Source organism: Eremomyces bilateralis, assembly GCF_010015585.1.
Source record: "Eremomyces bilateralis CBS 781.70 unplaced genomic scaffold P152scaffold_12, whole genome shotgun sequence".
Taxonomy (NCBI): domain Eukaryota; kingdom Fungi; phylum Ascomycota; class Dothideomycetes; order Eremomycetales; family Eremomycetaceae; genus Eremomyces; species Eremomyces bilateralis.
The window spans coordinates 305287-327437 of record NW_022985078.1 but is presented as its reverse complement, the minus strand read 5'-3'; the positions used below and the strand labels follow the sequence as shown (position 1 = coordinate 327437).

Genomic DNA, 22151 nt, shown 5'->3' with positions numbered 1-22151 from the left:
ACCGGCCTTTCACGTGACCCCAATTCTATCTTGATATCGATATCTCAGAATTTCGGGAGTCTTCCACTGCCTCACAAGGCACAGGAGACCACTATAATATTGCTTTCCTGCATGGAAACACGTCTATAAGCACACTGTAACACCTCGTTACTTCCCTTCAATTCGTTTTTGAAAAGTCCATGATCCATCTCGAAACTTGAGTGTGAAACTCGGGAAACATGCAGCGTCGCATGGTCAGTTACACTTATCTTTCCCCTTATTTTCCACCAAATTTCATATGGTCGTATAATCAGGGTATCTGACCAGTCTCTAGCTCACGAAGGAGGAGGAAGCCGCGTCAGGAGATGTGGAAGTCCGGAAAGAGGATCAAGATAAGATTAATGGGTTCAGCCGATTGCATCAGAGGGAGCAAGCCCTTATGGAGGAATTGAAGACGAAACAAGTATGTTTTCAAGGCCCTTCCCACGAGATTTCAGGTCATCTGAAAGGTGCTGATCGATCGGTTAGAAAGATAAGGAGGACCTCGAGGAAGTGACCAACGAGCTCGAGCTCGCCGACGAGGACGACAAGTTCCCGTAAGCCAATCGACCTTGTCTTTCTGTGCAATACGAATATCAAAGGAGGTATCTAATACTTGCCCAGGTATAAAATCGGAGATACCTTTGTGTCTCTCCCCCTGATCGAAGTTCAAGAACTACTCGCTTCATCCGTCAAACGGATCGACAAGAACGTTTCCGATGCTGAAAACCAGCTCAGTGAAATCCGTGACGAGATGCAGGAGCTAAAAGTTGCGCTCTATGCGCGGTTTGGAAGAAATATCAACTTGGAAACATAATCCAAGCATGACTCGAGGATGGGGGATCTTGATACGAAACACGAGTCATGCTCGCGCAGCAAGTATTTCACCTGGAGACATCGGACATCGCTACAACATGTTTCGGTATCGATATCCAACAAGTTTGGCCAAAATCATGGTCCCTCTTCATACCGTTCGCCATTGTCTAGGATCAATTTCGTCACTTCACATCGCGATGATGATAGATGACTAAAGTCAGCAACGAAGAATGTGGAGGAGGTTCATTGGACTGGGAGCATAGGTTGCCGTTATAACCGAGAAAAGTCCACATCCCGCATTTGTGCGCTGATGCTAAACTCTAGCTAGCCGCGTACATCGATGGTTTTTGTTGAAGCCTGAGGGTCTTAGATCCTTGGGGTATGGGGAATGGCCCATGGGTCCGTTCTTGACGATATCTCTGCACCTGACGCTCAAACTACAACTTACAATTCATCCGGCTCGGTAATTGATACGGTACTTGTACACGGCCATGTTCATATTATTGTCTTGCAAATGAAAGAGTTTTCTTAATAGCTTCGTCCTTCGATGAAGGTCATAATTGTAAGTCATGGAAAGTGCGCAGCCTGCAGAGCCCCGGGCTCCTCCCCATGATCGTTCTGGAGCCGAACTTGAAATAAGCAAGAACGTACCGCAGGATTATACCACCATGAATGGTAAGTCAGCGTATCAAGAACCTCATAGATTGCTAATATGTTCAGGTGCAAAAGCCTTCGATGAAAAGCATGGCTCCAAAGAGGAGGTATCCAACCCACCTTCTGCTCCAAGTTCTTCATCCAATTCCGTGCAAAGGACCATTATATATTTCGAAAAGAATGACCCAACCAATCCATATAATTGGAGCACAGTATGGGTTTCGTCCATGGCCTGTACCCCAGCCACTAACACCCGTCCAGCTCAAGAAATCATACTGTCTTCTTGTTCCCGTATCCACCGTCATGAATTCCACCATTTCCTCTTCCTTAACCGCAGGCATCACCCCCAGTTTTTCGAACTACTTCCACATCACGGAGCAAGCAGAGCTCGTCCTCCCCACGTCTATCTTCCTCGTCGGCTACATCGTCGGCCCGCTCTTGTTCGGACCGCTTAGCGAAAGCTATGGGCGACGAGTCGTCATGTTCGTGGCGTTTGCCTTGTTCACCGTCTTCACGCTTGCATGTGCCGTGGCGCCGACGTACGCTTCCTACATAGTTTTCCGACTCCTTGCGGGGATCTTTGCGTCGTGTCCGATCGCGGTGCTTGGAGGGTATGTGGAATGAATTCTCCACGCCATAGGTGGCCCGCTGACGAATTTGGTCAGAGTTTGTGCAGATATCTACGCTGATGCAGTGTCCCGAGGTCGAGCCATGGCCCTATTCATGGCTGGCACGACGTTCGGTCCCGTCCTCGGTCCCATTATTGGAGGGTACTTGGACCCCGTGGGATGGCGATGGGCGTTCTGGGTGGCGTTGATTCTCGCGGGGGTGACCACCTTTGTGCTTGCGTTTATTCCCGAGACGTACGGGCCGTTGATTTTGAAATGGAAGGCTCAGAAGTTGAGGAAAGAGACCGGAGATCCGAACATCTTGGCCCCGTTGGAGCTCGAGGAGAAAAGCATGATGCATATCTTCACGGTCGTTCTGACGAGACCGATACGGATGATCTGCTTTGAAGGTAAGCCCCTTAACATTGAACTGAGAAACCCTGGCTAATGTGCGCAGCAATCGTTCTCTTTTCTTGTTTATACCTCGCATTGGTCTATGCAATCTTCTATATTTTCCTCCAATCATATCCAATCATCTATATCAGTAAGTCCCAGCAGTCGTCTATCGAACCCATACTCACGGCTCTAGACACCTACGGATTCACCATGGGCGAGGAAGGGCTCACGTTCCTCCCCATCGCAATTGGAGCATGTTTTGCCTGTGGGCTCTACTTACTATACGACGGGTTCCTTCTCCGTGCTCAGAAACAAAACAAACCCTGGGCCCACCGCGAAGAATACCGCCGTCTCCCACTGGCATCCATAGCCGGCCCGTTCCTCGTCGTCGCCATCTTCTGGGTCGGATGGAGCGCCCGCCCGGACGTGCACTGGATCGTCCCCGTCCTGGCCGGCCTCCCCTTCGGCTTCGGCTACCTCCTGATCTTCATGGCCCTTCTCAACTACGTCGTCGATGCCTACGAGATCTTCGCCGCGTCGGCGATGGCCGCCTCTAGCACCTCGCGGAGCATGTTCGGTGCGGTGTTACCGTTCGCGACACGACCAATGTATGACAAGCTGGGCGTGGCCTGGGCTTGCTCGGTGTTGGGGTTTTTGAGCCTAGCCATGTGCGTGATTCCGTTCGTCTTCATCTCCTACGGCGAGCAGATCCGGGCGAGGAGTCAGTTCTGCCAGCAATTAAAACGGCGGAAGGCGGAGCAGGAAGCGGAGGAACAGGAACGATACCGGGTGCATGATGCGAGGCAGGCGGAGGCGGGAATGAGGGGTATTCAGAGAGTAAAAAGCAGTGATGCGGAGATAGATACGCCTGAACTGGCGGTTTGACTGGAAAATGTAAATGTGAATCATTTACCACAGCCATGACTTAAGAGGTATCAAGTCTAATTAGTTGGGCTAGCGGGAAGTTAATATAAATTCCAAACTGTTTGGATCAAAGGACATTTCTTCTCCAACACTGCTATAATTCTATTGCCCCTAACATCCCGTTAAACCCATTCAATATTTCCTTTGATTCGAATGCAAAGACCCTTTAAGGTAATGAATTTCCATTGCCCAAGATATTTTTAAGGGGCTCCTCCAACAATCCTGCACGTGATCCACAAACATTCGCACATCGCCTAACCTCCACTCCACAAACCCTATAATCCACAATATGCTAATTCTTCTAATTCAGGCTGGTTGGCGCAATGGTAGCGCGTTGGTTTTCGGTGTAGAAGCACACCAAAGGTTGCGGGTTCGAATCCCGTGCTGGTCGACTTTTTTTGCTATTATTGGGGAAAGGAGATATTTATTTTTGGTGTTGGCGATGTGGGTGAAGATTCGGGTGGTGGCATGGGAGTCGCAGACTAACACGGTGCACCCATCGATGAGACTCGGTGTCGTAACTCTGGGTCAAGTTGCACAAGATGATCATTCCATTGTTCTTCAGTTGCACAGGATTTAGATGGCTGGATCAAAGTTGTCTTAAAATATAGGCCGAGATGATGAACCGGAAGTAATCTAATTATTTCCAGGAAGTACAGGAGACCGCTTCAATTCCATTGCCTTCATTTCCAGTTCCTATTATTCCATAATTCTAGTTGTCACCAAGCTCGACTACAATCCTCTTTGAAAAATGAGTGAACAGATCGAAGGAAAGCTATACAATGTAACGAGGATCTCGTGAAACATTAGACAATAGAGAATACGTTAGTATCATAGTGGTTGATAATGAGTCTTTAGAGTCTTTGGTCGCTAAGCATCAAAACATAAAAAACCGATGACCCTAGCCCATTGTCCCACGTCCTGGTACTAATGATAGGGAATACCAAGTTGACCAACGATCTTCTCTAACTTCGGAATGGCCTTCTTCACATGCTCGGGATCCGTGTTCTTCCGGATGATATCGATGAGTTCGGCCGGCGTCAATCTCGCGTTGCGGGGAGCATTGCTCGGATTGATGTGCGTCCGATAATGCTCACACAAGTTATCATGTCGGTTGAACTCCCGACCACAGGACTTGCGGCGACCGTTCTCGGTCGCCTTGAAGACCACGGGACACTTGTATGGCTTCCGGTCAGAATGAGTCGTGTTCTCATGTCGCTTGAGGTGTTCCTGTCTCTTGAACGTTCTCTCACATCGCTGCCTCACGCCGTCGGGGGTCGTGATGGTAAAGCTGCATTGATGCTGCTCCTTGGGAGACATGTCCCGGTCGGCTTCCAACCGCCCATCCGGACCGGGTCGGATATTTTCTCCGATGACGACTTCCATCATATGACCAGACCTCAAGGGGATGGTTTGTTCCTTGCCCGGCCTCCGCGTGCTTGGCTTGCGCTGGGGGTATTTTTTCGGGCGTCGTGCTGGCTTGATGGTCTTCCGCCCATTGGAGACCCGGATGGAATGGGTAGGCCTAAAGTCGTGGAGCCCGTCGTCTGATACGGGAGACCACATGGCCGAGGTATGACTCTCCACAGTATGGATGTCATAATTGAGGTCGACTGGATCGGTGTCCATTGGCTGAGGAGTCATAAAGGTATGGGAGGGAATAATGGTCGATCGTCCTAGGTCCATCTCATCGCAATAAGAGGTCGGGACTTGCGGCATCTCAAATGCCAACCCGCCCGTTCCAGCACTGCCAGGTAACTGGTGATGAAAGGTGTTTGAGTATTGTCCAAAGGGCGACGTGCTTCCTTGATTTGGCTCAGGAGTGAGAAGACAGCTCTTTTGATCTTCGATGTATCTCCCAGGTAAACTGGGATCAAATAGTGACTGATAGTCGTGCGGGGATTGGAGTGTGAGCCCTTGGGACTGTGAGGGACCCGTAAATACCCAGTCGTTGCTGAGAGCGTGATCTCGTGCGGAGGCGGGCCATTGAAGATCAACCTCATGGGGAGGGTACCGGGACTGAGTAGCGGGTGGTTCTGTTGGCGTACAGTGACCCGACACCAAGTCATGAGAGCCTCGAGACTTGGAGGAGCATGCGGAACTCGGGATGATTTCGAATTGAGTCTCTGATCCATATACAGAAAATTCGCTCGTGGGGGGAGGATGGAAGGACGGAGGAGTACGAGGTTCTGGCCCCGATTGGAATGAAGCAAGACTAGAATGACTAGACGGGATGGATTGAAAGGAGAACTGGGAGGAGGAAATGGAATCACGCCTGCTTCCATCACTGCAGGAGAGAGGAGTCATGGTTGTAGGGATGGAATGGTTGATGTCAACACCAACAAGATCTGCAGGCTCGAGTTTGATTCGGTCCGTGGTCATGTTTCCTTTTGCTTTTGCACGAAAATTATGCACTGTTTTCGAGACCCACGAAGTCAGCATGAAGCTGATAGAAGAATAATAGAAGGGGATTTTGTATGAGCGACGAGTCAAAATGGATCAACCATGTGGAAGGCTCATGGGGAGGAATTCAAGAATGAGTTGAAGATCGGAGGGAGGGGCGGGATGCTTTTCAAAGCAAAACCAGACTTCAAATGGATGTAGGGAAATGCAGTTCCCCGACCACTTTCCCCGGCCACTGGAGTTTGTACAACAACATGATACGGTAGAACCAAACTTGAAGCGCGACCGTTATACGCGACCAGTGTCGTTGGAATGACGAGGAGAATACCGGGGTGGTGTCAAGCAACGCTTGACCAAATCGGCGAGCGAGATCAAGAGAATGACCACACTTGGTCCAGGTGAGGACCCTGGTTCCTACAGAGCGCAAGGGATGTTCCAAATCTGAAGTGAACTCAAGAACCACAGACCTGGAGATGCACAATGAAGGGTCTTCATGATAGGGAAACGGGACCTTGCGTGCAGAACATCTTGGAACTTGGATGTGTGCCGTCCTCGTAAATATTGGTTGCGGCACAGCAGTCGATTTCCTAGATCGCTGCAAGGTCCCGCACGTCAGTGGAATGCTGGGGACGGGGACCCCGTGCTTGGTGGTAGCGTCAGCTTCCATAAACGCCTCCCTAGAGGAATGAAAACTCAGGAATATGGCACTCGCCATCTTCATCCTAAAGCCATAAGTCGAATCAGTCCTAGCTCTTCCTATTCACGCTATGACTCGGTCACAATCTCGGTCTCGATCTCAGTCTCACCTGAATCAACTCCATCCGAGTACAAAGAACCCTGGTGGACTAGACTGTCGAAGTCGATTCATCGGCTAAGAATGTCAACAGGAGGCTGATGGAGAATTTCAGATGCGGTATAGCAGGACTCATCGGCCGCACCAATCATGTCCAGTAGCCCCCCGCCAGGACTGAAATGGAGACTCGTGATTTGAACTGGGAACCAGGTGCAGCATTCGAAACACGGGCCATAAACATGTCGAAGGGATCAAAAGTGACTTAGGGTTAACGGCGTAGTTGAGCGGGTTACACAAAGCTCGCACCCACCCACGTTGGCCTGCACGGATCTTGAGGTGGCTTTCGCCGCATCTGCAGGATCGTTGAATGTCTGCGATGTCGTCCAATGATCGACGGATTTGCGTTGCACGGCAAGCTTCGATCGAAAACTCCCTGGTTACTCGCAGCAGTTGTGTCCTGTTTCGACATGACATCGCAAGCTGACATGGAAGAAGGGTAGCTGCTTCGCTCAGTTGGTAGCCTCTCACAAGCAACAATCCTATTTCAACGTCGTTTAGTACCGTTGAACAGCAAAGAATTGGATAGATCGAATCAAACCAAAAGGCTCCATTTCACGTTCTCGAGGGAAGTCAAGCCGTACGCAAGTGGTAGAAGGACCCCTGGACGTAATACGAAAAATCGATAGATTACGGTAACATGCTTTTGAACATGGCGGTTCGTCCTTGCAGCGAATATTGGCTGTCCGAGATCGTGGGTCGATCGATTCTGCAGTCTGCTACCCTTCTGAGCTCTGGACAAGGACTGGAAATGGACGTGGCTTCGAACAACATGTAGCCGATCGACGGGATGCATAATTCCGTACTAAAACTTGGTAGCTACAATCTGTGTAACCACGGGCTGATGTGCAGATTTAGTCGAGGAAAAGCAGGGACCTACAACTACTCAACGGTTCTTCCCGCCACGATGCTGCATTCTTTCTTTCCATAGCCTTATCTAGATACATTCCACTACACTGCCATGTGCGGCGAAGTGGTGGAGACGCCAACATGCAGAAAGAACCCTTGTCTGGTGAGGTACATTTACCCACCATCAGGATTGACAGAGGACATAAGGAACAGTTTCGAAGGACTGAGAATTCGACACTCTTTCTAATGAGTCTTGAAACGAACATACCGAATGACTTTTCAGAGTGAGAAATTTTAGTATCATTCACACTTCCAATACGTCCCATTGGATGAGCCGATTCCATGTGGTCCTATCTGGACAGATAATCTGGTGGGAAAGACACCGTTCGATTCCCACACTTCGACGGATTGGAGTAAACGATTGAAATCCGCCGTTCGCACAAAGGCTGTTTTCCTGTCCATAGGATTGTTTGGCTCGTCTAAACTCTTAGCCAATGAAGGCTTTAGCCAAATGAAGATGGAAGGGAGGAAATGCTGCGGCGAGGGTCATCGAATGACACAGTAGATACGCTGAAGATGGTTGGTGGAGTTGGGTTTTGAGCAGTTGCTCGCTGGTTGGAGAACCCATTGTTCGATCTTTGCCAAATCAAAGCTGCTCGTCCGAAGTATGGCGTGGTGGTGGGACCAAGAGCGCCATTGCCGCCATGTGTGCGACGTGAATATTCAGTTCTAAATTCCAGATGTTGGAAAAGATGTTGGAACGGAAAAAGGGTGGTGGTGGATGTATCACGTGTTGACGTGCTCATTCATGTCACGTGCTCAGGTTCTGGTTCAGGTCGTTTCATTATTGGAACGCGTCGATGTCATGGCGTCATAAACACGACTTAGGGGACGGGGAACCCATCTTTGCTCCTTTTCCAACCCATTGACTTATCTTTCAGCTTCGCATTTAATTCCAGTCGACAGCCCTCTCATCTCTTTCCATCATCCCTAACACGGAATTGAAGCCGCACCTCGTTGATTCAACCCGTGATGGCTCCCAAGCGAGCAGCCGCCGAAGTAGAGACCAGCGAAGCGCCAGCTCGTAAGTCACGGGACACTGGAAAGGAAGCAGAATCATCCAAGCCGAAAACTAAGGCTGAAAAGCGAGCGGAGTATCATGCGGTAATGATTGGTTCAACCCCTAGCAAAATTCAAATCCTCATGTGAAGCAGGAAAGCAAACGAATTGAGGAGAAGGCAAACAGCCCAGAGGGCCTCGAGTACATATGTCTCGCCCGTCCATGGCAAGACCGGGAGAAAGAATGGGAAGAGGACGAAGATTGGGAGGATGAGCCCTCGGAGGAGCAAATGAAGCTACTCGAGGACGAGATCGAGAAGTACGCGGAGAAACCCGCTGAAGAACATCCGGAATGGAAATGGATCATCACCCGCCAAGGCAATTATTTGGCCAACACATACGGCGATGACACCACTCGACGCAATCCTGATATGATGGGAATGTATACATACAATGACCATGCCGGGTATGGGATGCAGGAAGTCATCGAAAACCAAGTGAGTGCAAGAGTACTATCAAAACAGTTTGTTCTGACCATCGCTCAGCTCATCGCCTTTAAGAAAGAGTTCAGTAAGAAGAATTGTGACCCTCATCGACTGTGGATCCATTTGGAGGCAATGGGTTTATACTTCTACATCAACGATCAGATGGGTTGGCACAGTAAGTAGTCCGTCTCCAATTGGATCCTCACGCTCACACTAGCGGTCTAGTGCTGGAAGATGGGGAGTGTATGGCCCAGACGCTCGCTCTCGTTGGGCAAGCCTTGCTGACAGGCCTCAATGTCCTTGAGCGTGCTGACCTGCTGAAGCCTGACTCTAAGATCAAAAACATCGGCCTCGTCGTCGGCTTATTCCTCTCGCTTGCAGCCATGCACACCGATGCGATGGATGACGAAGAGTGGCCCTCCCAAGCCATTGCATATTGCAAGAGCCACAACGTTGAGATTAAAGGACTCTATGACTCTGACGAGCTCGTTGCCCAAGCTGACGAGGGGCTGGATCTCGAGGATTTCGAGGACCCCCCCGGTCCAGATCGCTTCAATTTCAAGAGGATGTTCAAAGACCTCAGCGACCGGTATGGACCACTCGGAGGGAGCAAGTATGATATCGTCAAGATGTCAAAGAAAGAACGGATCGCGGCTAGTTACGACAAGGAGGATCCGCTCGACAAGGCTGACCCAGATTTTCTCATCCATTGAGTGGACATGTTCTCGAGAGGTAGTTTTGACATGGTGTCCCGACTCGAAAGGGTTGTATCTTGACTACGGCTAAGGTGGGTATATCGAACGATTCCATCCACACGATTCGCTAGTCATCAGTGTCATTCAAATATATTTAGAAGTCTTCGTATCGACGGGCTCATGGTTGAGCTGAAGAGCCAACCACCTACATTTGGCGCCACCGGATGTTTCAATAGAAACTGGTGGTTGCCATCATTTCATGAGAAATGGCCCAATAAGTACAAGGAATCTGATCTAACTTCCAAATGTTTCGAAACAGTACCATTCAACTACAGAGCGACGCCAACCGATAAACAGCGGCAAGTACTAGCGAGCGGCAGCGAGGATTGAAACCTGGCGAATGGGGCGTGAATTAATACGATCGGTCCAAATCTGGTGGATGCAGAGTCGGTTGCAGACATGCAGGATGCAGTCCTTACGTACCTATTATTATTATTGCAGGAGTACCGTCATTATCAACTCAAGTGTCAACAATAATGAATAGACAGTCAACTAGTGGTGTCAACAGACAGTCTACTGGAACCTGTCTGGCGTCTGCCGCTTGAAAGTGTGCCGCCAACAGAGTGCCACCGATTGAACCGTGCCGCCAGCGTCCATCTGGGCGTCTGGCGACAGGCGCCTTGCAGAATCTAGCTGAAGATAAAAATATCAGATGCCGCAGGGTCATGGATATTTTTAAGGGATGTGCGGCAGATGTGGCAGAATGCAGATGTCGCAAGGAGCTTTGTTAGGAGCATTCCTCGTTCCCGGTTCACCCCCAGTCAGCAGTCCCAGACCCAATGATATCTTCATCTTGGTGCCACAGCAATGACTTCTATCTTCGTAGTATTATGTCCGTTAAACGAATCACGACGAGTTCGATCAACCAATCAGCTCGTGCGCATTTGTCGAAAAGGCGCCAATGTTGGGTTTTACGAATACATTTTAGGAATGCTGCAAAGAAGGTATTTTTAGGCCTCCTGCAGACTGCTGAGTGCTGACAACTCTGCCGCGCTGCGCCATAGTCCATGTCGGATTGTCAACGCCACTCAGCACCACTCGTCAGGCCTCGGTGAGAGATCAGGGTGAGTGATCAGGCCCTCCATTTTCTGACTTCTGTTCAACCTCAACAATCAAAGTCAATCTAGACTCTGGCTCAGCCCTCAGGTTTGACAGGTGTGTCCTGGTGTACTCTGGGGCCCGTTCCGAACACCACCCTCAGATTCCGTCTCACCAGCGAGACCAGTCACCACACCTCATCGCTCACTCATGTCCATGATAGGCTGTTGTCGAAATAACCTTGAGAAGAAGCTTAATCTTATTTTCTGTCGATCTCACCATGGCCCCCACCGCGATCTTCCTCCGCCATTCCTCGCACTGAGGCGGAGTGAGACGGATGCTGTTGCTCCCGGCGCCACGATGGGAAGTGAGCCCAAACATGAGACTCTGTATCTCCAGGTTTGGAGGTACGATGGCTAGGCTTAGAGCACCATACGCCGTGATGGGAAGTGAGCCACCAACACGGCATTGCATCTCGGGCCCCATGGTATGTCACAAAGTAAGATGGTCAGACTGGGGCATGACGGTGATGAAATGGGTATAAAGATGAACATCCTTCTCGACCTCATTATGTCCATTATCAATCCATCAGACAATCTAAAGCTTCATACCAACCAGCTTTGTTTATTTCCTTTTGGGTATATTTCTTGTTTCCTATCTGTTTTCGCACGATCTTTCAGAGGCTCCAGGTCCCCAGCTGATCCATCTGATTTAATATTATCTTCGACAAAAACCCCGAAAAAAACCTGCAAACAAAATCATGCATTTCTTTCAGACCTTCACAATTGCAACCCTCGCTTCTCTTGCCGCCGCTGGCTGGCACTCCGACCCGAAACCCACCAAGGGACATCCATGGTCCCCTGCCCACACCCATGAGATCAAGCTCGTTGCCGAGAATGGTGTCGTGAAATATGTCCCGGACCGAATCGATGCTGAGGTGGGAGATGTGGTCAAGTTCCGGTTCTTCGCCGCCGCCCACAGCGCGACTCAGTCGACCTTCGACACGCCTTGCACACCCCTCCAACATGGCTTCGACACTGACCTCATCCCGAATCCCAACAACGTCGAAAGCGCCGAGTTTGAACGCCTGTTCCACGTGAAAGACAAGAAGCCGACATGGTTCTACTGCAAGCAGCCGAACAAGAACCACTGTGGTCAAGGAATGGTCTTCGGCATCAATCCCAATGGCAAGATGGACGAGTTCATCCAGCGTGCGAAGGACCAGAACGGCGCCCTCGTTGATGCCCCTCCACCACCCACCGACACGGCACCGCCTCCTGCTACGGCCACCGTTGTTGTGTCTGGCGGCTTCAACCCCGATGGATCCAACAACCTCCAATTCACCCCCCCGTTCCTCCCGACGGTGAAGAAGGGCGAGAAAGTCGTCTTCGACTTCCGCAAGCTGAACCATACCCTCACGGAATCCACGTTCTGGAACCCGTGCGTGAAGAAATTCGGAACTGACATCGACACGGACTTCCAAAACTTCAACCCCGATGACGTGCCGCTGAAGACCCCCGCGACGGTTGAGTTCACGTCCGATAAACCCCGCTTCTTCTACTGCAAGCAGGCGAACGGCACCCCCAACGGCCACTGCAGCAACGGCATGGTGTTCGCGGTTAATGTCAACGACTACACCTTCCAGGCGTTCCAGAGGAATGCGCAGGCCACTCTGCCCCGGATCAAGGGTCGATCTCCTTTGGCTTTCTCTGGGCCAATGGAATGAGTGACGGGGAGGTTATTGGTTGGGTGGTAATGTACTCCATCTCCTCGGCACTCTAATGTCAGTCGTGGTTATATAGCAGCATCGGAAGGCGTTTGGGTTCGCATTATATTATATACAAGGGTCTTCGGATCCGATCTAAATAAAATCTTTCTGGGGAATCTCTGGACCAGTCCTTATCGCCTCACCGTGAGTTCTAATGTGTGTATTGTATGTCAGCGGCCACCCGCCATCATCTGTTCGGTATCTTCCAGTCGTTTACTCCCCACCACCATCGTCTCATCTTCGCGCCAACCGTCCGTCCCGAAAATGACGTAGTCTGATGCCAATGTCTCCAACCACTCAATATCAGCGCCCACAGCGTCCCCTGAAACAACGGAAGGAATACCTGCCCCAAGATCACATTAGCAAGCCATCCATCCAACACCCCCCCGTCCACGCTCCATAACCTACCTGGTCCCGTATCGTAATCCACGCCACCCCCCACCCCGTCTCCGCCTCCTGGAGGCTCTTCAGATAACTCTGCTCGAACCGTAGATCCGGCAGCGGCGGCAGCGTCGACCGTCTCGGGATGGGTCGTAGGGCGGATAGCGGGACGACGTCGGAGGTGGTGGAGGGAGTGCGGTCGTGGGATGGCTCGGAGAGGGTAACGGGCTCTTTGGAACTGGCGGTGGTGGAGGGATTGATGTCGTGGGAGGGGGACGGGTGACGCCTTATGGAGCCGAATTGGAGGGTCGAGGCAAGTTCGGAGGCGGCAGTGGAGGTCATGGTGAGGAAGATGGGATGGAGGACGGAGGTTAAGGGTGTGGGTTCAAGGTAATCTTGTCTCCGCTAGCTATTTGTATGCTCTTGTGGTCTTGTGCATCGATCGAACAATCAGGTTAGGAATCCAAATTATCGTGGGAGGTAGGCAAAGATGAATGGTTCATTGCACTGGTGATATCTGACGTTTTCTATCCGCAAGATGTCGATCTATCTGGACACTGGAGTGCCGGAGTGGATGATGGGGGCTGGCTGAATCGATATATTAATGCCTGAGGCATAGAGTCGTGCTGGTCACATGCAGGGTCACTATGTAAGGCATCAACTTTTTCTGTCCCTCAACCCCGAACTGATGTCTACTCATCTTCTTCACATCCTCTCCGTGCATATGTCCAAAGATAATCTGTATCACCCCATCGATGGAAATTCCGACCACCTCATCGCCAATGCTCGCTCAAAATCAACAGTGATAGGAGTCCTTCAGCCCTTGGCGACCCTTGCAGATGCCAATGCTGTTCTAGACCTCGTGTAGATTCCGACCCCCTCGTGTGGCTTTATGGGTAAAGGCTGAGACTGATTTAGACCATGCGGTCTGAAGATGCCAATGCTGTTCTAGACCTCGTGTAGATTCCGACCCCCTCGTGTGGCTTTATGGGTAAAGGCTGAGACTGATTTAGACCATGCGGTCTGATGTTGTTCGGTCACACCGAGAGGGAGAAAGGATAAGTATTGTTATCATTCATCATGTCTATTGCGAAATGAAGTGTTCTTTGTTTCAGTACCGGTCTTCCATCGTTCGAGTTCATTTTAGCGTTGTCTTGTGGTTCTTTTCGTTTATCAAGTCGCTTGCTACCGAAGTCTTCGTGGAGCAGCTGTCTAACTGCGTTTTGTGGTATAATATTTCAAGATGGTACATAAACCAAATTCCAAAAAGCTGGTCGTCTGCTGCGATGGTGACTCCTATGGTTCCCCTCGATTTCTCTCATTTGGCTAAACATGCATAGGTACATGGCAGAACTCTGACTCTGGCTGGAAGAAAGATGGTATCTTTGGCGCCGGACGCCTCCAGACTCCAACGAATGTGACTCTGCTCCGAGATGCCATTATGCCAGAGGACAATCAAGGAGTACTACAGATCGTGTACTACCAAAACGGGATTGGGTCCAACGATAACGTCTTTGACCAGGTCTGGGGTGGGCTCACTAGTGCCGGAATCAGCGAAGTATGGCCCTCTTGTGACTACTCGTCCCTGATCTGCATGTGGCTGAGATTGCAACAGAACATTCGGGAAGCCTATGCATTTTTGGTTGACAACTTTGTTGCGGACAACGACGACGAGATATACCTAGTCGGGTTTTCCAGGGGTTCATACATTGCACGGAGCATTGGGGGGATGATAGGGAGTATCGGGCTTCTTGAGAAGAATGCCATGAGATCATTCTATCCAATTTTTAAAGACTACGAGAATGCGGGACGGGAAGGTAATTATTTATTCTGCTGAAATCTATATACTGGTACTGACGTTTAAAGGGTACAAATTGATGCTGCCGGATTATATCAAAGGCTTCAATGTCCACGAGAACCCTGCGAATATCGAGTCGTATCTAGCGGAATACAAGCAGAAGCTGTTGAATGTGGGTCTTATCTTGCCTCCGCTTTGCTAATTGGCTAATATCTGTCAGATGAAATTGACTCGAGTGGTGAACGTCAAAGCTATCGGAGTGTTTGATACTGTTGGTGAGTTGATCGACGTTCTTTGAACCAGAGTCCGTCAAAACAATTCGGATGGAACGCCATAGAGGCATATCGTGACCTCTTAAATCTTGAAAACGAGCTTGGCGCATTGGAGACATCCAGACCAACATATGCGATGCATAAGTTGGAATTTTGGATTACCAAGATTGTAAAAGATGCTAAGATCGCCATGGTTAGGTGCCCTTGGAATCCCTCTCCAGCCGTGGCTATCGAAACTCGGGCTGCCAGTATCTATTCCTACCGAGGAGTACGCGTTCTATGACACCGGAATCGACCCACATGTCGAGAACGCGTTCCAAGCCCTAGCAATTGACGAGAGGCGTGCGGCGTTCCGACCGACCCTTTGGGAGAAGCCCGATGGTTCAAAAACTGTGAGTTCTTAACGTGCCTTTGCATCTGGGTCAGCCTACTTACCAAGTGAAAAGAACCTCAAACAATGCTGGTTTCCAGGCGCACACTCCAGCGTCGGCGGAAGCTATGAAGACACCGCCTGCTCCACCATCTCCCTCGCATGGATGATGGAGAACTTGCGGCCATTCCTCGACTTCCACCCCACCTACATCTCCGACCAAGTCGCCCGGAACAAAGCCTGGTACACACAGCAACAAACCATTGGGAAGCTCCATCGTAACTGGGGATGGGGCGTCGGCATTATTTACGAGTCGGTCCATTTCCCAACGTCGCTCGGAGGCAGCTTGGATCGGACGCCGAGGTTTTACCGTCGGACGGGCCCGTTGACGGGGAAGCCGCAGCGGGAGAAGTTGAGCAACACCAACGAGAGGATGCACGCGTCCGTTAGGGGGAGGATCAAGCTGGGCGGGCTGGATGAGAACCAGTCGAGCGCGTATGCCTCGCCACCATTGGGCAAGTGGAGCATGAAATCGAAGAACGAGGGGGGGAAGGTTAGTTGGTATTGGGAGTATTCTGGGACGGATAAAGATGGCTTTGAGGGAGGGAAGCCGGCGGTGATGGTGGAGGATACGTTGAAAGGGTTTGAGCTGGAAGTCCTGGCGATGGATCTGGAGGCGCAGGCGGAACTTTTTTCGTGATTGGGTCGGTCGCATCGGAGTTTCGCATCACCTTTTCTTAGATCTAGTTAATTGGCAAAGACTTTACATGGCCAGTATCTAATGCACTTCAGTTTTATATTTGTATATCTTGTCATGATGATGAAAATGTCACTGATATGACTGATGTTGCCCATCTTGGAGATACCAATGCCAGTCTGGCTGCCCTTCATTCGTTGAGAAATTGGCCTCAACAGTTTCAAGAATCTACAAGGAGTACAGATCAAAAGTGGAGTGACATAGCATAAGCTGTTCCTAGATAGTAATGGACCATACTCAAAGCAGGCGGGTTGAAAGAAAGGACATGGTGTTTTGGGTATGGGAAAAGATCGACCTACACCCCCCCAAAGGCTCAACCTACACCCTTCGCACGTGAATTTGAATTCCTGCAATCTGATTGGTCCATTTAGGAACGGTCATATAGCACGTGACTTATTTTGACGACGTCCCTATGGCGCGGGCACCCTATCACCCATTTGGGGCAACCCCCAAAACCCATTTTGGGCAAACCCCACCCACCCGTCTTGGGCACCCGACCACCCATTTTGGGCGACCCCTACCACCCATTTTGTACTCCCTGTACCACCACTTTTGGGCACTCTTTGCCGCCTATACGGCCCTCGACCACTTCTACGCCGCCACAACGAGCGGCTAACCCAAAACTGGGGATAGGGTCTGCCTAAAACGGGTGGTCGTAAGTGCCACAGATGGGTGGTCGGGTGCCCAAGACGGGTGGGTGGGGTTTGCCCAAAATGGGTTTTGGGGGTTGCCCCAAATGGGTGATAGGGTGCCCGCGCCATAGGGACGTCGTCAAAATAAGTCACGTGCTATATGACCGTTCCTAAATGGACCAATCAGATTGCAGGAATTCAAATTCACGTGCGAAGGGTGTAGGTTGAGCCTTTGGGGGGGTGTAGGTCGATCTTTTCCCTTTGGGTATTGCTGTTGTTTAATTCCACGCTGCTAATTTTATGTTCACACCAATCCTCCATTGAGGTATGCATAACCGGGTCTCCTTTCATATCAACCAGATGATGCTGAGAACCACTTGAGGCTCCATCGTTAATAATGAAAGACTCTGGGTATTAGAGTAGAGAATTTCGCATCATGCTCAACGCCGTGAGCCCTGTGACCGCAATGCAGACCATGATATCATCCATGACGGTTCAGTCCGCCATTCAAACGCCAGAGCAAATCTGTTTCCCATCCACAGCTCTCCGGTTGTCTCATTCCTCCCCATCAATTGTATCGAGGGCCGATGATCCAAGTGAACTTCGGCTCCAACCACCTCCACATACCGATATGCAAACACCCATCCTCCATCCACTCCCCCATCCCCTCATCCTGCTTGAACCCATACCGCTCCCATAGCCCCTTCACCGGTTTCTGCGCATGCACGAGTAGCAACCCCTTCCACAACTCCTCGCTCTTCCCCTGCGCATTATACGCCTCCCGCTCCGCGGGGCCTAGCGGCGGCACAATCTTCTCCGGATTGTTCACGATGAACTCGAACGCGTCGCTTAGTAGTAGCCTCGTGAGCCCTAGGCCGCGGAACTGCCGGTGCACCGCGAGCCGCGTCACCTTGACGAAAGGCTCCTTGGTCGGGAAGCTCGTCGGCGTGCCGGGCACCTCGCGCGGGCGGTTGCGGATCGGTGGGACGAAGCGGACGGTGCCGACGGGAACGGTGGTGTGCGGCGAGGGTGGGCGCTTGCCTAGATGCTCGGGCTGGTAGGCGGAGGAGCGACGGCGCATGATGATCTTTCCGCCGAGGGCGTTGCGGGGAACTTCGTCGGCGGCGGAGGACTCGGGCGCGTCGGTGACGGCGGCGGAGTCGGTGGCGCTTTTCTTGCGGCTGACGGAGGCGTAGCAGACCCAGTGGTAGGAGATGGGGTCGTCGGCATCGACTTCTTCGGCTTGGGGGACGCCTTGGCCTTGGACGAAGACGTCTTCGCGGACGGACATGGCTTCGAGGAAGACCGGGTCGACGGTATCGGGTTGGTGATCGTAGGTCTTGGCCGGGTTGTATCCCTTGATGGCGATGGGGGGGTCGATGCGGTTGACGAAGCCGGTGCCGCCGGTAGTCGGCTCGCCGAGAGGCATGGCCATGCTCATGTTGGAGAGTGAGGGTTGAGGATTGCGGTTGGTATGATTGGCTTGAGTGACTCGGATACGAGTTTCTCTTGAAGATGAGGCGGATATGAGTGATGGATGAGGTGCGGTTGGTGAAAGAAGTTCATATGATGAGTAATCGAAGGTGGATCGCGAAGACGTTCGTTCGCTGAGTCACGGAGAATGTTTTTCTTCGATCGTAGGGCGTGAACTTATATATGTCTACTGCAGCAGACATCGATCTGTTTATTCTTTCGCATTAACACGATGCGCGCCTCCACCAGGCAACGCTGGGCGGAATAGAAGTGGCCGGAATTTCCACGAAATCGTTCGGAAACGACAGCGTTATTGAAGTCAAACGAAACGACTTCTGTATTTGACATATGAAAGAGCGACTTGGGTAAGATGGAAAGAGCACGGATTCACAGCAGTTAAGAAATATGAAGCCTAGAAGTAGCTTCAGAGCCAATCGCGACCGACGAAGCACCTCATCGCCGACGATCTTCGATCATCAGGGTCTTCCGCATGGGTTAGTTAGTTACTCAGGGCGGAGGTGACGGGCATCCATCATTGCTTGTTCCACTTTGACATCAAGGTACCTCGAATCCGGACGATTTGACGGCGAAAATCGCCCGCATGGCGACATCGTTGAGTCGCATTCTCCAGAGAAGCACGAGATATTGGGGGTCCGAATGGGAGTGAGGGCGGGTTTGCCGTTTTGTACGAGGTGCGTCCGCTGCATTGGGTTTGAAACGGTCGTTCGACATTTTTCGGGATGGGAATGACGTTAATTTCTGGTTCCTTGGCGGCGAAAGGACGGTTTTTTGGTGTTGGCTCCCCGACATTCCAGAGCCGGTTCTCACCTGAGACCCTTGGTTATTCAGGGTAGCGACATTGCGACCCCTTGGGTGAAGCACAGGTAGCCGAATTGCGCGCGGAAGGAACATGGCCAATCGACAATTGTTTCATAGTTATTCATAAAGCTAGCTACACTGTATATGCCATACCTTAACTGGTCGAGTAGTGATGATCCAGCGATGTCCGCATATCTCCAAACCCCCCAGAATATATAGTAGTCATTCATATATCGGTCATTAATTACATCTGATAAACGACGTGGTCTAGCAAGCGCATTGCCGTGCTCCGAGTCCGTCATGAGAAAAGCGCCCGTCAAACCAAACCCCCAAAACGCACCCTCAAGGTCGGTCGCAACTCAAGAGGTAGCTGAACGAGGATCATAGAGGTCCGCGCGCGGTCCAAACGCCCATGTCTCGTGATCGAATTTCGTTAAATCAAACTCGACGTCCACGCCTCGATCCGGTGGGAGAGGGGATCGATGGCCGCACACATCCGCTCTAGCCGTGCGGTCAGGTCCTCGTCGCTCGACATCCGGACGACGAGTTCGAACTGTGAGTCTTTCTCGGACGTGATGGGAGCGATGGGCGACAGTGTGGACGACGGGGCAGGCGTGGTGACGGGTGGGTTGACATAGAGAGCGAAAGCGGGATCCTCAGCGATGTCCGCATCGTCTTCGATCGGAGTCTTCGCAGCGGGTTCAGTGACCGGATGCTCGATCACGGGATGCGCCGGCTTCGTCTCGTCGTCCTCGGCGGCGAAGTGGTTGAGCATGGAACCAGTGCCCTTGCCGGAGAGCGCGTCGGCGTTCAGCGGCTGGGCGGGGCCGACAGGGAGGTCGAGGACGGAGTACACGTTCGGGATTTGGAAGCCGAATCCGAGGTTCGGAAGGGTCCAGTTGCCGGCATGGTTGCCGTTGAGGTTCAGAGCGGAGATGTCGAGAGTGTGTTCTGGGATCGTGGCCATGCCGACGATGGGGGCTTCCTCGGACTGCTCGAGCATCTGGGATGCCTGGAAGGGATCCACATCCTTTTGCTGGGGAGCGGGGGCGGGAGCGGATGCTTGCTGGGTTTGGGCGGTGGGGGCGAGGTTTTGCATGTTCGGAAGGGTGTCCGACAGGGTGGGGTCGCGGGAGAGGTCTTCGAGGAAGTCCTGGAAGGCGGGATGGCGGAGGACCAAGTCGATGAAGTTACGCGACCGAGTGTTTTCGGCGACGAGATCGGCGTTGCGGCGCTTAAGGTCGGCGGCCTCGTTCGTCTTGGCAGTGATTTCGGACTCCAATTGACCGATGTATTCTATGGATATCGTTAGTATGATCGGGAATAGTGGATGATAATCACCGGAGTGTGTACTGACCCTTTCTCCTCGAGCGGAACGCACGAGCAGACACCTTGTTGCGAAGCTGTCGACGTTCTTTACTGCTGAGCTTCTTGCCTTCTTCACTGGCGAGGAGACGTTCGTCCTCGTCCATCTCATCCTCCTCTTTCTTGTTGCGGAAGATATTCGAGCCATTCGATTGAGGCGACCCGTCCTCACCAGAAGTGTTGGAGCTGTTCCGGCGGATCTGATTGATGACACGAGCGATGGCCTCTTCACTTCGAGCATCCACTGGTTGCTTGCCCTTTCCGGCGGAACCCTTCGAATTCTGCTCCGGCGAGTCTTTCTGTTGAGCCGCCTGTGCCTGTGCCTTGGCGAGCGCTTCCTGCTGATGCATGCCGGGAAAATAACGGGCCGGCCGCTGCTCCTGTTGCAGGTTACTTGGGTTGATAAAGCTGTTGTTGGGGAAGAAGAAGGCAGGGAGATCGTTGGTCGGAGTTTCGAGTTCGAACTTCATGTTGGTGTCGCCGCCCATATTCATGCCCGAGCCCATGCCGTCGAAGGCGAAGTTGGCCTCTTCCAGGCCCTCAAAGTCGAACGTATCGAGACCAGTTTGGCTTGACTGATCGATTGTCCGGAAGTGGGCCATGGAGCCGGCTGGCAAACCGACTTGTTGCTTGAACTGGTCATAGTCATGGGCCGGCTTGGCAGGCGTTTGTTGCGGCTCTTCAGCGATGTCAAGCAGTGGGCTTGGTATACTCGACTGCGCACGGGACATGGGAATCGGTTGCTGGTGACTTGACGATGATGGACCCGGAGAGGTCATGTTCATGTCGATGAAGGCATCCATATCCGGGTCGACACATTGGTTTCCCATTGTGCTGAAAGGATTAAACGACAGGAATTGAGTTGCGGCCATTGGAAACTGCGGTGGAGCCTCAGGAGGCAATGGAGAATAGGATCCTGATGATGCCTAGTTCTCTCAGGCGTCGAGGAGCGCCCTGATTATGATGGCGATGAGGAGTTGGTGAAGATGGGTGGGATGGATGGGACGCGTGGCCTCCGGCGGCAGTCGAAATCGCAGGGTTCCCCGTCCAATAGGTGATTAATATACGAAGAAACCGGTGGTGAATGCGACGTATGCTCGAAAGTCGTGATGAATAGGCCGTGGTAATGTCGTAAGAGGTTTCGATATTGATAGCGATAATTCGAAGACGATTTGAAGATTATTGAAGAGAATCGGAACGAAAAGACAGGACCGAGAAACTGGGGACACTTGGGGGACACTGGGGATTAGAATGTGCAGGCAGGGCTAAAGGCCAAAGGGGAGGGGGCTGTGCCAGGGTTTCAGGACTCAAGAATTACACAATATGGAGATTAGAGAGACATGGGCTTGTGGAAACGCCGAAGGGCCGGCGGAAGAAGGAACCTCTAATAAGAAGAGATGGTGTCGCACTAACGACAACTAAATGGGAGAGCAGCGTTAGGAAGCGTAAAAAGACTAGAGAGTGGGTTACCCTACAGAATACAATACGCTCCCTGCAAAGTTCAGTCAATCAGACTTCAGACTTCAGAGTGACGTGGATTCAAGGACTCCAATTTAGCCCCCAATCCCCATAGAGTTTCATGAATATTACTGTATTATTCTCATTTGGACACCGAACTAGCGCAAGGCTGAGTCGGCAAATACTCGGGCAGCTCCACCTCC

General features: G+C 51.5%; 9 protein-coding genes and 1 non-coding gene across 10 annotated transcripts; 6 read left to right on the top strand and 4 right to left on the bottom strand.

Moving 5' to 3' along the window:
• Positions 1-73: 73 nt before the first annotated feature.
• P152DRAFT_49458 (Prefoldin, subunit 4) lies at positions 74-1119 on the top strand. Its single transcript, XM_033682220.1, has 4 exons — positions 74-233; positions 314-442; positions 508-575; positions 643-1119. The coding sequence occupies exons 1-4, from the start codon at positions 219-221 to the stop codon at positions 833-835; spliced, it is 405 nt and encodes a 134-aa protein (XP_033533357.1). The 5' UTR covers positions 74-218; the 3' UTR covers positions 836-1119.
• A 284-nt stretch (positions 1120-1403) lies between these two features.
• Positions 1404-3377, top strand: P152DRAFT_474448 (MFS general substrate transporter; the record flags this gene model as incomplete). Its single annotated transcript, XM_033681322.1, has 6 exons — positions 1404-1509; positions 1555-1700; positions 1750-2099; positions 2154-2506; positions 2554-2640; positions 2686-3377. The coding sequence occupies 6 exons, from the start codon at positions 1404-1406 to the stop codon at positions 3375-3377; spliced, it is 1734 nt and encodes a 577-aa protein (XP_033533356.1).
• A 348-nt stretch (positions 3378-3725) lies between these two features.
• Positions 3726-3807, top strand: P152DRAFT_t45. Its single transcript has one exon. It is a non-coding gene; the product is annotated as a tRNA-Arg (tRNA).
• A 268-nt stretch (positions 3808-4075) lies between these two features.
• On the bottom strand, positions 4076-5196 carry P152DRAFT_459190 (uncharacterized protein). The gene has a single exon (XM_033679626.1). The coding sequence runs from the start codon at positions 5133-5135 to the stop codon at positions 4344-4346; it is 792 nt and encodes a 263-aa protein (XP_033533355.1). The 5' UTR covers positions 5136-5196; the 3' UTR covers positions 4076-4343.
• A 3354-nt stretch (positions 5197-8550) lies between these two features.
• Positions 8551-9775, top strand: P152DRAFT_474446 (uncharacterized protein; the record flags this gene model as incomplete). Its single annotated transcript, XM_033681321.1, has 4 exons — positions 8551-8682; positions 8733-9074; positions 9123-9237; positions 9288-9775. 4 exons carry the CDS (start codon positions 8551-8553, stop codon positions 9773-9775), a joined length of 1077 nt encoding a protein of 358 aa, XP_033533354.1.
• Positions 9776-11726: 1951 nt separating this feature from the next.
• P152DRAFT_366688 (uncharacterized protein) lies at positions 11727-12557 on the top strand (the record flags this gene model as incomplete). The annotated part of the gene is made up of 1 exon (XM_033675434.1): positions 11727-12557. A coding segment is annotated over one exon (831 nt), but the record flags the coding sequence as incomplete, so codon positions are not given.
• Positions 12558-12657: 100 nt separating this feature from the next.
• P152DRAFT_459186 (DUF1770-domain-containing protein) lies at positions 12658-13622 on the bottom strand. Its single transcript, XM_033679625.1, has 2 exons — positions 13032-13622; positions 12658-12966 (listed from the first exon to the last, which is right to left on the bottom strand). The coding sequence occupies exons 1-2, from the start codon at positions 13344-13346 to the stop codon at positions 12811-12813; spliced, it is 471 nt and encodes a 156-aa protein (XP_033533352.1). The 5' UTR covers positions 13347-13622; the 3' UTR covers positions 12658-12810.
• Positions 13623-14085: 463 nt separating this feature from the next.
• P152DRAFT_437425 (uncharacterized protein) lies at positions 14086-16247 on the top strand. The gene is made up of 7 exons (XM_033677581.1): positions 14086-14293; positions 14345-14562; positions 14620-14821; positions 14871-14974; positions 15023-15077; positions 15273-15466; positions 15521-16247. Exons 1-7 carry the CDS (start codon positions 14248-14250, stop codon positions 16142-16144), a joined length of 1443 nt encoding a protein of 480 aa, XP_033533351.1. The 5' UTR covers positions 14086-14247; the 3' UTR covers positions 16145-16247.
• A 1154-nt stretch (positions 16248-17401) lies between these two features.
• On the bottom strand, positions 17402-18262 carry P152DRAFT_398773 (uncharacterized protein; the record flags this gene model as incomplete). The annotated part of the gene is made up of 1 exon (XM_033676485.1): positions 17402-18262. The coding sequence occupies one exon, from the start codon at positions 18260-18262 to the stop codon at positions 17402-17404; it is 861 nt and encodes a 286-aa protein (XP_033533350.1).
• Positions 18263-19558: 1296 nt separating this feature from the next.
• Positions 19559-21362, bottom strand: P152DRAFT_449991 (uncharacterized protein; the record flags this gene model as incomplete). Its single annotated transcript, XM_033678145.1, has 2 exons — positions 19559-20421; positions 20483-21362. The coding sequence occupies 2 exons, from the start codon at positions 21360-21362 to the stop codon at positions 19559-19561; spliced, it is 1743 nt and encodes a 580-aa protein (XP_033533349.1).
• Positions 21363-22151: the final 789 nt, after the last annotated feature.